This window comes from Bos javanicus, chromosome 7 (assembly GCF_032452875.1).
Source record: "Bos javanicus breed banteng chromosome 7, ARS-OSU_banteng_1.0, whole genome shotgun sequence".
Lineage (NCBI taxonomy): Eukaryota > Metazoa > Chordata > Mammalia > Artiodactyla > Bovidae > Bos > Bos javanicus.
In genome coordinates, this window is record NC_083874.1 from 93,678,969 (window position 1) to 93,693,331 (window position 14,363).

A 14,363-nucleotide genomic window follows, 5' to 3' on the forward strand; every position below is an offset into this window, starting at 1 on the left:
GAGTGTATAGAATCATTTAGAAAGAACCCACAGGATATCACTAGAAGTAGGTGGGAAAAACACATCCATCCTGAGAAGTGACACCCAAACTGTGGATATTCTTTCTTGTCCTCTCCTAAGTCCCATTCTTCAATTACAGAAATGACAAAATTGCAGGGGCAAACCTTTTGGAAAGGGAACAGAAATAATAAAACCATTTGGTTGACAAAGGGGTAGATGTTGGGCTGGACACTTTGGAAAACCATTTAGATGGTAATTCTTTGGATCCATAGGAGACTTTGGGGAGACTTTAGGAAGTTGATTTTCTAATGAGTTCCTGGGAATCCAGGAGTCAACTGAGCTTCAAATAACAGAAATCCAGCCATGTATAAGGGCGAGATCTTCAGGTTTTCTTTGGGGTCATTGAGACAATTCATTTGGTGGAAAAAGAGCTGGGTTTCAGGGCAGAAATCCTCGATAGGAATGAAGAGTAGTAAATCCTCTATAGGAATGAAGAGTAGTATCTTTTTATCTTGTTACATTCTTATATGCATCTTTGGGGAGTCCGAGCAAGGTGGGAGCGATTCAGGAAATGAGGGGGGCTACAGTATGAGAGTTGACTGCAAGCGCCCTCCAAGGCAGCTACCACTAACTGTAAATTCTAAGCATCTCTCTTGAGTCCTAACAGAACTAAAACAAAAGAAGTCTGCCTTCTAGAGAGGAGACTCTGTAGTAAATTGATTTTTAAGAATAGAACCGTTTTCCTTTACATCTCTCGCTATGTGAACTGACGTCATGGACAGGTAGCCCTCACCTTCTACCATTCTAGAGTTTTACCTTTCCAATTTGAAGGTGAGCTGCAGTTTGAGAATAGAGTAAAAAAGACCGATGACACACTGAAGAATTAAAAGCAAACCTGGAGCTACTGAGTAAAAGGGACAGACTAAAGGTGGAATAAGAGCTGTGGCCACAGATGGGTAGACCTTTTCTTTATCTACGCAGGACATATACACAGACCTGGGATAATGTAAATGTCTCTTGGCTGCTCGCGTCTGCATGTCACACACAGACCTCCATTACTGCACCTGTCATAGCCACGTATTCCATTTAGTTGTTTCCCTCACTAGACCACAAACTGGGTAAGGACCAGGTCTTTCTTTTTCTTCTCTCTCTCTCCCTTCCTTTTATTTTTATTGAAGTATAATTGATTTACTGGGACTAGGTCTTAATCACCTTTGAGCAACCTGCTAGCACAGTGTCTGCAAAAGTTCAGTGCATTTTTGTTGAATGAAAATTAGACAATTTTTGATGTGGAAAAAAGACTGGACTAAAATACATAGTATTCATTCACTAAGTCTTTTTTGAGCCACTATTGTGCTACTATGACTTGCTCTGTGCTGGGATTAGATGCACAAATGGAAGATACTGTTAGAACAATCTGGAGCAGGTGAAGAAGACCCCCAGTGAGGTGTTTTTTTTTTTTTTTTTTAATAATAGAGTGAGGGGAAAATAGGAAATCAGAGTGTTTGGTGGTAGGGATGGGTTGATGGGGGCCAGGGGTGGGCAAGAATGGGTGGGAAGGCAGAGATGGCTATCAGGGGGAAATGATGAAGATAATTGGTGGTTATCTAGGCACATACAAATAAAAATATTAAAACCTTAGTGAGTGGCAAGTTAGTATTAACTCCCCAAAATATTCAAAATACGTATACCCTGACCCAGAAATTCTCCTTCGAGGACTTTTCCAAAGGACATTACCAAGGACCTGCTCAGAGATCTGTTTAGGATTTTTGTTTACAGCATTCTTTGAGATGGTAGAAACACTGGAAATGAACATTTATAAAATGAGTGCTTAATTGAGAAAAAAATAAAGTATTCATATGGCAAAAACTATTTAGTTATTAAAAATCCTGTTATTTTCCAGCAATTTGAGGGAATCTCAAAGTAGGTGTGCTAACAGCGTCTTTAATGTGATCCAATTTTTTGTAAAAAACAAAATATATATGACAAGCAAGAAATACATCCTATATTCATAAACCTATTTTTTAAAGAAAAGAGTAGAAGCTATCAGATCAGATCAGATCAGTCGCACTATAGAGAGAGTATATCAACTATTTGGGAAACTATTGATACAAATATACTTGGTTCCGGATACTGCTGTTGTGGGCCATGGCCACCCCAGCCACACTGGGTCGTTCTCTCTCAAGACCATGGACCCCACTTCCATCCTTCAGTGCTGCCCTCCCCGCATGGCCAAAGAGCCCTCTTTGAACCTGCTCCTCCGCTGTGCTCTGGGGCCTTGACTCGAACACACTTAGGCTGCCATCCGCTCATCAGCACCAACAGGATCCCCTCCAAGCTCATGGAGGAGCTGCAGGAGCAGCCCTGGAGTGAGTCGATCCCCAGAGATCCAGGCCTTTGTGAGGGAGTGCTCCCACCTCTCTGCAGGCCTTCTGAGCTCAACTTCTTCAATGTCTGGCTCCCGAAGCAAGGACTTCAAAGGTCCCAGCCACCTGTTCTGGCACGGTGCCCCAGGTCACACCAGGCTGGCCCACTGAACATCTGCTCTGGTGCCCGTGGGGTTCCTGGGCACAGCAGGAGCACCTCCACTAAGTCTGAGCGCACACGCCTCCCTGGGCCACGACGTCTGACCCATCCACATACACTCACTGCCTGGGCAGGAGCCAGTGCCTTATCTTAGGCCCCAGGATCCCCATCTATACAAAGAGAGACTTCCTTTCTTCTTCAACTTCTTTTGTGTTGTCTGGACCAAGCCCTTGCCCTCCCCAGGCCTGAGGAAAGGGTGTGTTGCAGGAGAGACTGAGAACACAGGTCTGGGAGCCAGTTGGAATTGGGTTCCTGCCCTGCTGTGCTGTGTGAGCGTTTGCCCATGGCAGAAATTCTCTGAGCCTCGTTCTCCTGCTCTCCCAAGTGGTGAATGGTTCCTTTTTAGATGAAAGAGATGAGAAAAGAGCATTCCCCATTTGTGCTTGCTACCTCTGTCTTTTTGCTCATGAAGCACTCCATTCTCAAAAACAAACAAACAAACACATGCACATACACACAAATGATCCTGATGGAATATAGGGGAGATAAAACTGAAGCTATGGTTTGGGTGCTACTCTGGTGTTGCCAGGGGACGACAGAAGATGAGATGGTTGGATGGCATCAACGACATAATGGACATGAGTTTGAGTAAACTCCAGGAGTTGGTGATGGACAGGGAGGCCTGGCGTGCTGCAGGCCATGGGGTCACAAAGAGTCGGACACAACTGAGCGACTGAACTGGTGGCTCAGCAGTAAAGAATCCGCCTGCAATGCAGGAGACACAGGTTTGATCGCTGGGTCAGGAAGATCCCCCTGCAGGAGGAAATTGCAATTCACTCCAGTATTCTTGCCTGAAAAATTCCACAGACAGAAGAGACTGGCAGACTGTAGTCCACGGTGTTGCGAAAGAGTCGGACACAACTTAGCAACTAAATCGCCACAACAAATGGTTTGGGTGGGGTGTACACGTGAGGAATCTTTCTTTGACAGCCTTGAAGATATTATGGAAAGATAAAAGTAGCAGAAGGAGAAAAATCAGCATTTTGTTTTAGAATTATCACCTTCCTACAAGTCTTGAGGTAAGAAAACAAGCTGTGATTTTGGGGAAAGTTGCCAGAAAAATACAAGTCATCCAGTGAAATTGGAATTTCAGATAAATAATGAATATTATTTTTGTATAAATATCTCCTGTTGTTTATCTGCAATCCCGATTTAACTGGGCATCTGTATTTTTATTGGCTCAATCTGGCAACCCTAAATTGGGAACAATTTCAGAGGCCTTCAGAGGTTGGAGTTTTGAGGAAACTTTGCAAAGTAGAAGGGTGTGGTCATCTACTGAGAGGGAGGACATCTAGAGTGGGGGTAGCGTTTGATAAGAGTGGAAAAAATGTGCAGATCCTGCTGGGGGTGTGTCCAGAGCCTCTGAGGTGATGGTCATCAGGGTACAGGGCACCAGCCCAGACAGTGAGTGATCATCTGGCACATCTACGTGGTTGAACAGCTTAAGAGAGGTCATAAGCGATGACATGTTTCACTGACATGCGATCGGTGGTTGGTTTCTTTCTGCTCGTGGTTGCGCTGGAAAACTAGAGGTCTGGTACTTTGCACAATCCTCCTCACGTTTTTTCAAGCTGGTGACCTTCTTCAAAATTTGAGAAAATTGTTGAAATAAGTAGGAAAAAGAAAAGAGTGATCATCTATTTTTAGATGTGTTTACAGGCTGTATGACTCAGTGCTGCTTCTGTTGAGAGCAAGTACATGGTCTTTTTGGTACTGAAATGCAAACTCAGGAGGCTCTGATCCACGCTACTTTCTGTAAATGATAAAGTCCTCATTTAAGTACCAAGGGTCTGACCACACACCCCAGTGCTTTTTCTATGGAGTGCTCAGCTCAGCTCTGGCCAGTCTGTTTAGATCCTGTTTGGAATAGTTCACATATTCAATGGTCTGCTTCTTCAAATATTCCACCCTGGACTTCTTTGGAGCTGAGAGTACTGGCTGAGAAAATAATAAACAAGTTTCACTTATAGGAAGTCAAGTCAAACAGTCAGACGTCGCTTTGGTAGTTTGTATCTGGTGGATGATTCCCAGTTGTCCAATCAACAGCATTTATGGTAGCAAAGAAACTGCTCTCCTTACAAGCTTTATTTCTAGACATCAATGTTCTGAGCCTAATTGGAATAGACCCAACAACAACAAATATATTCAGTGCTCTTCTAAAGGGGAGAAGACGCGTGGAGGGCTTTGCCATGTGGTGGAACTAACAAAACATTTCAGTATTTACTGAAGTATTTCAGTAGACAGGCTGGGGCTCAACTTGTATCACGCTGAGATCATCAGTTAGAGAATGATTTCATTGATCTAGCCTCCTCTTCAGTCTTTTAAAGTCTCCATTGATTAGGCAACTGAGGTTGTTCTGTGGGAGGCATATCTTGACAGTGAAAGTGAGTGCTCTCTTAAAATGCAATTAAAACATACTGCTTGAAGAATGTTTGAATGTCACAGATATTCAGAGACTTTCTTCATGAATGTGAAGGATTATTATCACTGATTTACTCTCCCCATACTCATCTGGGTGGAGGAAAGTACTCCTCCAGGTCATGAAGTTTTTTTTTTTTTTAAATGAGTGGGGTCACCTGGAGTCAAATGTGACCAGTACCCATTGTTGAGAGATCACCAGGTACCTCACAGGAAGGAATTTGGGGATGCCTAGGAGTCTCTGTAAGGCTCCAGACACTTGGAAAGTGATGGCTTGGTTAAAGGCATGCCCGAACGTGCACCACAGAGATAACCTGAGTTTTCAGGACAGGGCAGAGCTAGGCTTGAGTCCCACTTACTCTATGGAGATCCTCTTTGAGTTTGAATTTCCCCGTTCATAAAATGAGGATACAATCATTTAGAATCATCTACTTGACATTGTTATTATAAAGAATTCAAAGAGACCAGGCTTCTAAAAGGTTTAACAGGATATTTGATAAATCCAAGAGGCTGAATAGGTACCTGCTCCTCTCCCGAATGAGAGGTGAGGAGAAGACGGGGGGTAGAGTGGGGAAAATGAGGGTTTTCAAACAATCTGTCTGCTCAAAGGTAGAGTTCCTCCTACTGACTGTTCTGAAGTGTAATGGAGAAATGTGCTTAAAAGGTACCCAGGAAGACCTGGAATAGACCAAACGATAGCTCCAAGAGGAAATTTAATGGACTGGAGGTAAGGAGTGCAAACTTCAGAAAGACTGGCAGATCCTAATTCCCTCTCAGCCACTTTTGGACTGACCGTGTGCCTTTGGAGCTGTTTAATCTCTCTACCCTGTTTCCCTGTATGTAAGGTAGTATAATGATATTTGTCTCTGGGCGAGTGTAACAGAGCTCTGGTTTGCTTGGCCAACCCATTTCTTATATCTTGAGACTTGATTTGCTCTCTCTCAAGGAATCGTTCTTGTAGCCATGCTTGAAGGACTGCTTAACACAGTGCCCAGGGCGTGATGAAGACTTGGTAATTTTTAACTCCAAAGTAAAGACCACTTCTTGGCATGTACTTCTACAAAATCTCAGTTTATAGTAACTGTATTGTGGGCAGTTGGTACCAGCCTAATGGGCACTACAGGGGCGATTTCCCCCTGGTTCTGCAGTGATGGCTCAAACCAAGAGAAGTATGATAGTCCTATCTTTATGTCCCGTTCATGCCAGAGACATCTCTGAATGAAGTTTATATTAAACAGTTTCCTCTGGGAAAGTCTAACAATTCTTATGCTAGAAAGTTTAATGCCATGGTCTGAGTATAGATAGATTTAGATCAAGAATTGCTTATTTTCAACAAGTCTGACTGAGAGATAATGGAGGCAAAATACCATTGCTAACCACACCTCTTTCTCGAGTGCAACTCTAAGTCTATATCATTGGAATGGCTGTTTCTTTATCCTTTCCTCAACGAGTTCTGCTCATTAAGTGCCACAAAACGTACTTGGCAAGGATTAGATCTCATTTTTTTCATCAAAGTAAAACAGACACCACGGTGAGGAAAAAGTAGGGGATTTAAGTTCCTGTGATCCTAAGTCTCCAAAATGGAAGTGGTCTCCCTAATAAACAATATACAAAGAAATCCTTTCCTATTTTAGTATTAATCTCAACTACCCATTAATATTTTGAAGACAGAATTTTTACCCATCTATATACTTTTTAATCTTTTACAGTATTCATTTCCTTTTCTCTCTTTTATGTCATGGAAATACTATCTCATTTTTGCTCTTTGCCACACAAACTTGAGGTTCATTTTGATTTGTTTTTCTTCTATAATTTTCATCCTAGTTGGATTTTCTCAGCTGAATAATGTACAGATGATTTTTTTTGTGCCTGACAGAATATTCCCCTCCACCCCTACATCCCCTTCTCCTAAAACAGAAAGTTTCCTGGTTTAGAATCAGCCAACAGTATGATTTATGCACTTTAGAGATTCCCTCAAGTTTTCACACATGCTGAAAAATTCTGCATTGTTTTGGGGAAAGCAATAGGGATTTAGGACAAAGTACCATTCTTTCAGTGCTTTCCACTACGCAGTAGATAAGTAGTTTTTAGGCACAGCATGGCCACCCCTACGAACACTTTCCCTTAATTTACATACATATGAATGTGAATATAGACATATGTGTACATATATGTACATGAATATATATGTATATACACGTGTGTATGTAATCTATAACCAGCAAAGTATAATCCAGGTTTCTTTTCAAAAGGAGCAACCAGTTCAAATGCACAGCTGGGTATGGAAGAAAACACATAATTAGACAAATTGGATTGAAGAGTTACGTAAGGTCTCAACTGAGCCAGTGAATGAGAAGCTGAATGAAACGTTGTGATTGCTGCTCCGGTGCCTAGAAAGAACAGAATATGTGGATATGTGTGTTTTGGGCAAATAAAAGGCAATTACTGGGAGTTATGGAGTGCAGTTGGCATTCCATGCAAGTTAGACTAAAGAACATTTCACAGTGGGCTGTGCTGGGGAATAAAATGTTGTCCATGGCTAAAAGGGAGATTCTGTCAGAGATGTGCCAACAAGGAAAGATGCGTAATTACCATATTGGAGTTATATTTTGGGGGGAAAAGAGCAGCAGAAAAATTTGCATGATACATAACTTTTCAATAGGCTTATAAAAATTCTCCAAGAATTTGAAGTAAAAGGGGTTACCTTATATATCATTACTTTCCCTCTAAAAGTAGATCTTTCCAGCCAAGACTGGTATATTTTGAAGAAAATAGCAAGCAAAGTCTACAGTTTCAGAATTTTTTTTTTTTTTAACTGAGAATAGTCAAACCAATGACTAAATATTGAAGATAAGCCCCCTCGTAGGCTTAAGAAGCTGAAATGAAATTACCACTTTTTCTTATTTACAAACATTATTATTTGCAAATTTGTCTCAAGGCAACTGAATGAAAAGTAGATTTTCTTCTCTCTCAACAATTTCCCAGAAATAAATGGAACAAAAAAGCAATTGCCTAAAAAAGTACTATGTTCTTAAAGAAAACATCCTGGATTAATTGACAGAAGTACCTATTAGTCCCCATGACACCATGTGGGACTTGTCTCTCAGTGTGCAAATTAAATATATATCCGCAAAATCCTTGCCAACAATAATAATAACTTCTCGTCTGTTGACGCTGTCTAACCATTAAAATCTCTCAGAGAAATCTCATGTTTGGTTTGATAAGCTTTATGAAAAAAGTTTGAACATTTCTAACTTATAAAACACGCTAGAGATGGTGGCAAGTACAAAGATGAATAGTCCGCCACTTCAAATTTATAACCTCATGAGAGAGACAGAAATATATACAAATAGTATAGGGAAATAAACGTGGTTGTTGTTGGCAACTCTGCCATCTATTTGGTAGTTGTGTATCTGGATTTTTCTTTTACTTTGATGTTAAAGAAAATTATCTCAAAAAGTATATATTTTTCTTTTGTAACCATTGAAAGTATATTGTGTTTGAGTTATTAAAAAGGAAAATTCTTTTATGTCATAGGTATGTCTGTGCAAACATTATGATGCTAACTATACTATGTACTACTTTATAATAAAGTAGTATATAATACTACTAAACTTATGATCAAATAGGTCTGTTTCTTGCATCATTATGGGCACAATAGTTGGCAAAAGTCTTGATTAGAAGTCAAATGGAGGCTTTTAATGGCAAATAAGAAAAGAATCAATGCAATCTGATGTGGACTAATAGCTAGCAAATAGATTTTCATGTTTGAAAAACCCTTACATTACTCTCAACAGCTGTATATTATTAAAACTTCGAATGTTCTAGATGGATAAGACATTTGTGTTTATTTAATTATGAGGAGGTTTTGGAAGCTGTTAAGTTTGGTTGGGGTGTAGTGACAGATAATCTAAGGAAATGAAAGCTGGTGGGAGAATTACAAACATGATTATAACATGGCTAGCTTCTATTTCTCAATCTAAAACTCTGTGAGAGATAAAAGGTCATCTCACACATTCTAAAAATTTTCAAAAATGTCAAAGAGCACAGGTAAGTTCAGTATAACTTTCCCTGGGTTAAACGAAAGGTCTTGATCCACAAGCCAGTATCCTAATATACCCCTGACACAGATAAGTATATTTGCTGTTGTTCAATGAATGAACATTGAATTAAGGTACTTTTTGCACTTATCTAGGCCAACAACCATCAAGTCTTCCTTCCCTCCAATGGCAGACCACAGAGAAATGTCTTAAATGAAATACATTCACTTGGTCTGACCAAACAGAAAATGTTGCAATATTATATCTTAACTCAGGATTCATTGAGACATAAACACAACTAAGGAGAATAAAAAGAAATAATCACTTGGACTAAACAATTTATACTTAAAAATCATAACTCATTCTTCAGTGTATTCTCAACTTTAGTTCCTACCAAAATGAGTAATGTTAAAAATAGGCAAATACATTGTGTTAGAACCAAAGAGTTGTTAGTTTAGAACTGGGAAAACTTTCTGTCAAACTTGAGTATTTATAGACAGAATTTCTGGTGTGCAAAACCAAATGCAATGTTGATCTTGCCAGGGAGACTAAGAATGAGAACAAAAACACATACAAATAAGAAAGTAAGAGACTTACTGTATCACGTTGCCTGTTATCTTTCCCTGATATTATCAAGAAGTAGTTCCATGTCAGTAGTAACAACAAAACCAGTGGTATCATGTAGAGCTCAAAGTTCCAGACGACAAAGAGAAAGAGCTGAGGAGAGAAAAGAGCAAAGAAAAAGATGAGTCAACTTTGAATTTCACTCAATGGACTTTCTTATCCATACTGCATTTCAAAACCAAAAACACACAACCAAATTTGCAGAACGGAAAGATTTATTTATCTTGAAAACAAAGCCTTGAGAACTTGTTAGGCACTTTTTCTAAAAGGACAACTGACCCCTGGAAAATCATGAAGATTTTCACTTTGTTGAATTTCTCTGAAGGAAAACTGATATTATCACATTGTCAATGGGGCAATTTTAATTTTTCTCCTCCAGTGAAATTATTGTTAGAAGGGACGAAATCAAGTTTGAAAAAAAAAAGTCAGCAAAATGAGCTTCACTGCGTTGTCAGAAATAAACGGTATATCTGCCTTAATGATAAAGGATGAATCACCATTTAACATCAGGGCTTTTAAAAAAAATCTCACTTGGATAATACAACGTAACAAGCATAATAGGCAGATGAAAATACCACATCTACACCAAGACAGTCCTCAAGATTTCACATGATGAATAGAAGCACTGCTCCCAACAAGTGTAAAAACATTCAGCCTTACCGTAGAAATCGAACAGCTATTTTAAAAACGGAGTAATTTTGTCAAAGGGAGATTTTAAATGTCTACTTTAATTATCTTTTAAAACTACCTACTTGTCTAAGTATGTAAATGGTTTTTTAAACTGTAAGAAGGATGTAAGATTAGAGACTCACCTGGGCTGGCAGAAGAAACCATTCTAAGAGCATCTGTGTAGTGAAATAACCAGCAATGTACATAAAGTGTGACTCACTCTCATTCCTCACCAGACTCTTATAACCCTGCACAGACCATCTAAATTCTCTGGGTCTGTGGCCCCTGCTGCCAAATTAAGGTCGTTTAAGTCAGAAGGTAGTTGAGAGCTGGATTCCACCCCTAAAGGTAACTAGTCCTCTAACCTCTGGCATGGTACCTCTCTTCCCTTTAGTTTCTTCTGTAAAATGGGAATCCTAAGAGTGTCCCCCCTGAGAGGTTGTGAGAATTAACAGTTGAAATGTGTTTAAGGTTTAACACACTGGGTACTCAGTAAGTGCTCAAAAAAAATGACCATGTAAACGATATCAATATTTTACAAAACTGATGAAATTAACTATTTATCAACCGAGGCCCTTAGGAAATACATATTCTAATAGTGAAAGCTAGAAAGTATCTGTCTGCTAAGATTTAGCTGAACCAGAGTACAACTGGGAATTTGAGCCGGCTGGTTGGGGTCACGCTGGTATCTTGCATTTGACAGATCAGAAGAGCGAGGAGCAGTGCTCTAAGAACCCTCACACCAAGTACAGCAGCACGGGCTGTTTGCAGCTTTCTTAACAAACCTCAGAGAAGCCCACAGCCTATTCAAACTGCAGAGAAAAGAAACCTGTCCAGAGTGGCAGAGGGACCCCTGGCCCATGGGCCAGAAGACAGGTTCTGGGCCTTAGAAAGTCACTCTACTTCAGTGTGTTCAGTTATCAACAGAGTTCTGTAGACCTGACCACTAACAACCCTTCTTTAATATTTTAAATGACATCACTGTACCATCAGGGTTTTTTTTTTTTTAATGTGACATTAAATTTTGAAGACTGTATATTTTACTGGATTCTTTTATATTCATAACCCACATGGACACCGAAAAGCATAAATAATGGTTTAGTAACCCAAGAAATGAATTTTGGACAGAATTACATGGTAACTATAGATTCAAGTTCCTGAATAAGAAAAATCTCAAATATGTTAATGCATGAAACATGAGCCATATCTTCTCTTTCACCAGGGAAGTATAAAGATTTCCAGAAAAGGAAAATATTTCCATTTAATTTTTGAAATATATGTAATATATTTAAAGATGACACAAATTATAACTGATGGCTATGATTATTCTATTAAAATGCATCTTAAAAATATACTTTATTCAGGAAGTGATTTAAGGCAAATTTGACAGACATCAACACATATAAAAGAGAGAATTATTTTTGGCTAGGATTCGTATTAATTCTTTGCATATTTATTAGTAAAATTTAGACAATCACTAAAATATAAGCTCTTTAAAGATAGGGACTTTTCCTTTTAGCTCACATTCTATCCCCAGAGCCTAGAATGGTGTATCTTCAATTTCTTTCATCAGTGTCTTGTAGTTTTTAGTGATAGGTATTTCACCTTAATTAAATTTATTACTAAGTATTTTATTCTTTTTGATGCAGCTGTAATGGGATTGTTTTCTTAATTTCTGTCTCTGATAGTACATTGTTAGTGCATTGAACTGTAATATATTTTTATATGTTGACTTTGTGTCATGCAACTTTACTGAATTCATTTAACAATTTTTTTTTTGAGGACTCTGTAGGGTTTTCTATATATAAAACTATGTCATCCACAAATAGTGACAGTTTTACTTATTTCTTCCAATATGGATGACTTTTCTTTTTCTTGCTTAATTACTCTTGGTAGGACTTGCAACACTTTGTAAAATAAACCCAGCAAAGTAGGCATCCTAGTCTTGTTCCTGATCTTAGAGGAAAAAGATTTCAGCTTTTCACTATTGAGTATGTTAGCTGTGGGCTTATCATATATGGCCTTTATTATGTTGAGGTATGTTGCATCTACACTCACTTTGTTGAGAGTTCTTTTTTATCATATATGGATACTGAATTTTGTCAGATGCTTTTTTTGCATCTATTGAGATGATCATATGCATTTTAGCCTTTATTAACATTTTATATCCTATTGGTTGATGATTTATGGATACCAAAGCAGCCTTGCACCCCTGGAATAAATCCTACTCAATCATAGTACATGATCTTTTTAATGTATTGCTGGATTCAGTTTGCTAATGTTTTGTTGAGAATTTTTGCATCTGTGTTCATCAAGGAAACTGGCCTGTAATTTTCTCTTCTTTTGGGAAAGGAAAGTTCCTTCAGTAAATGTTGTTGGGAAAGCTGAACAGCCACAGGCAAAAGAATAAAATCAGACTATCTTACACCAGATGCAAAAATCAACTCAAAACAAATTAAAAACTTGGATGTTAAGCTCTATAGCCGTAAAATGCCTAGAAGAAAACACAGGCAGTAAGCTCCTTGACACTGATCTTCAGTATGATTTTTTTGGGTCTGATTTCTAAAACAGAGGCAACAAAAGCAAAAATAAACATGTAGGACTATATCAAACTAAGAAGCTCAGCAAAGGAAACAACAAATCATCAACAAAATGAAAAGCCAATCGACTGACTGGGAGAAAATATTTGTAAATTATTAATATACATTTGATAAGGGGTTGATGTTCAAAAATTCATATAACTCAATAGCCAAAAACCAAGCAAACTGATTAAAAAATGGGCAGAGGATCTGAATGGACATTTTTCCAAAGGAGACATACAGAGGGTCAATAGGCACATGAAAAGATGCTAATCATCAGTGAAATGCACATCAAACCCAGACTGAGATATCACCTCACATCTGTTAGAATGGCTATTATAAAAAACGCAAGAAATAGAAAGTGTTGGTAAGAATGCGAAGAAAAGGGATCCTTTATGCTCTATTAGTGGGAATGCAAACTGGTACAGCCACTGGGAAAACAGTATGGAAGTTCCTCAAAAAATTAAAACACATCTACCATATGATCTAGTAATTCACTTCTGGGTATTTATGTGAAGAAAATGAAAATACTAACTCAAGAAAATATATGTGCCCTCATGTTTATTGCAGCATTATTTACAACAGCCAAGATATAGAAATAGTCTAAGTGTTCATCAATGGATGAATGGATACAGATGTTATGTATACAATAGAATACTATTTGACCATCAAAAGAATGGAATCCTGCCATTTGCAACAACCAAGATGGACCCAGAGGGTGTTATGCTAAGTGAATCATGTTAGTGAAATGACTCAGATAAAGACAAACACCCTATGATCTCACATTTATGTGGCATCTAAAGACAAAACAAATAGATAAAACAACAGGGACTTTGCTGGCAGTTCAGTGGTTAAGATTCCATGCTTTTACTGCAGGAAGCACAGGTCCAATCTCTGGTTGAAATACTAGGATTCTACATGCCCTGTGGTGCAGCCAAAAAAAAAAAAAAAAAAATCAGGGGGAAAACAAAGAAACCAGATGAACAAAAAAATGGCAAAAAATCCCAGATCAGTAGTTGCCAAAAGTGAGGGAGCTGGGTGAAATGGGTTAAGGATGTCAGAAGCTACAAAATTCCAGTTATAAAATGACAAGCCATGGGAATATTGTGGACGGCATGGTGACTGTAGTCAATAATACTGTAGTACATATCTGAAAGTCACTAAAAGAATAAATCTTAAAAGTCCTCATCAAAAAAAATAAACAAACTTATAACTATGTATGGTGAGGGATGGTAATTAGATTTACTGTGGTGATCATTTCACAATATATACAAGCATTGAATCATTATGTAGAACCCTTGACAATAATATAACATTATAGGTCAATCAAACATCAATTTAAAAAAAGAGTATGAACACAGATTAACAATAAAACATATTTATTGAACATCTATGTGCTATATAATACTAGGTGTTCAAAATTAGGATAAGACACAGTCTCTGGATT

At 38.4% G+C, this 14,363-nt stretch overlaps 1 protein-coding gene across 9 annotated transcripts in view; it reads right to left on the reverse strand.

Moving 5' to 3' along the window:
* Nucleotides 1-14,363, reverse strand: part of MCTP1 (multiple C2 and transmembrane domain containing 1) — a 1,073,276-nt gene that overhangs the window by 602,198 nt on the left and 456,715 nt on the right. For all 9 annotated transcript variants that reach the window (XM_061424408.1, XM_061424399.1, XM_061424398.1 and 6 more), the window contains one exon: nucleotides 9,642-9,761. In XM_061424408.1, coding sequence (XP_061280392.1) covers nucleotides 9,642-9,761 — 120 coding nt within the window. The remainder of the gene's footprint in view (nucleotides 1-9,641; nucleotides 9,762-14,363) is intronic.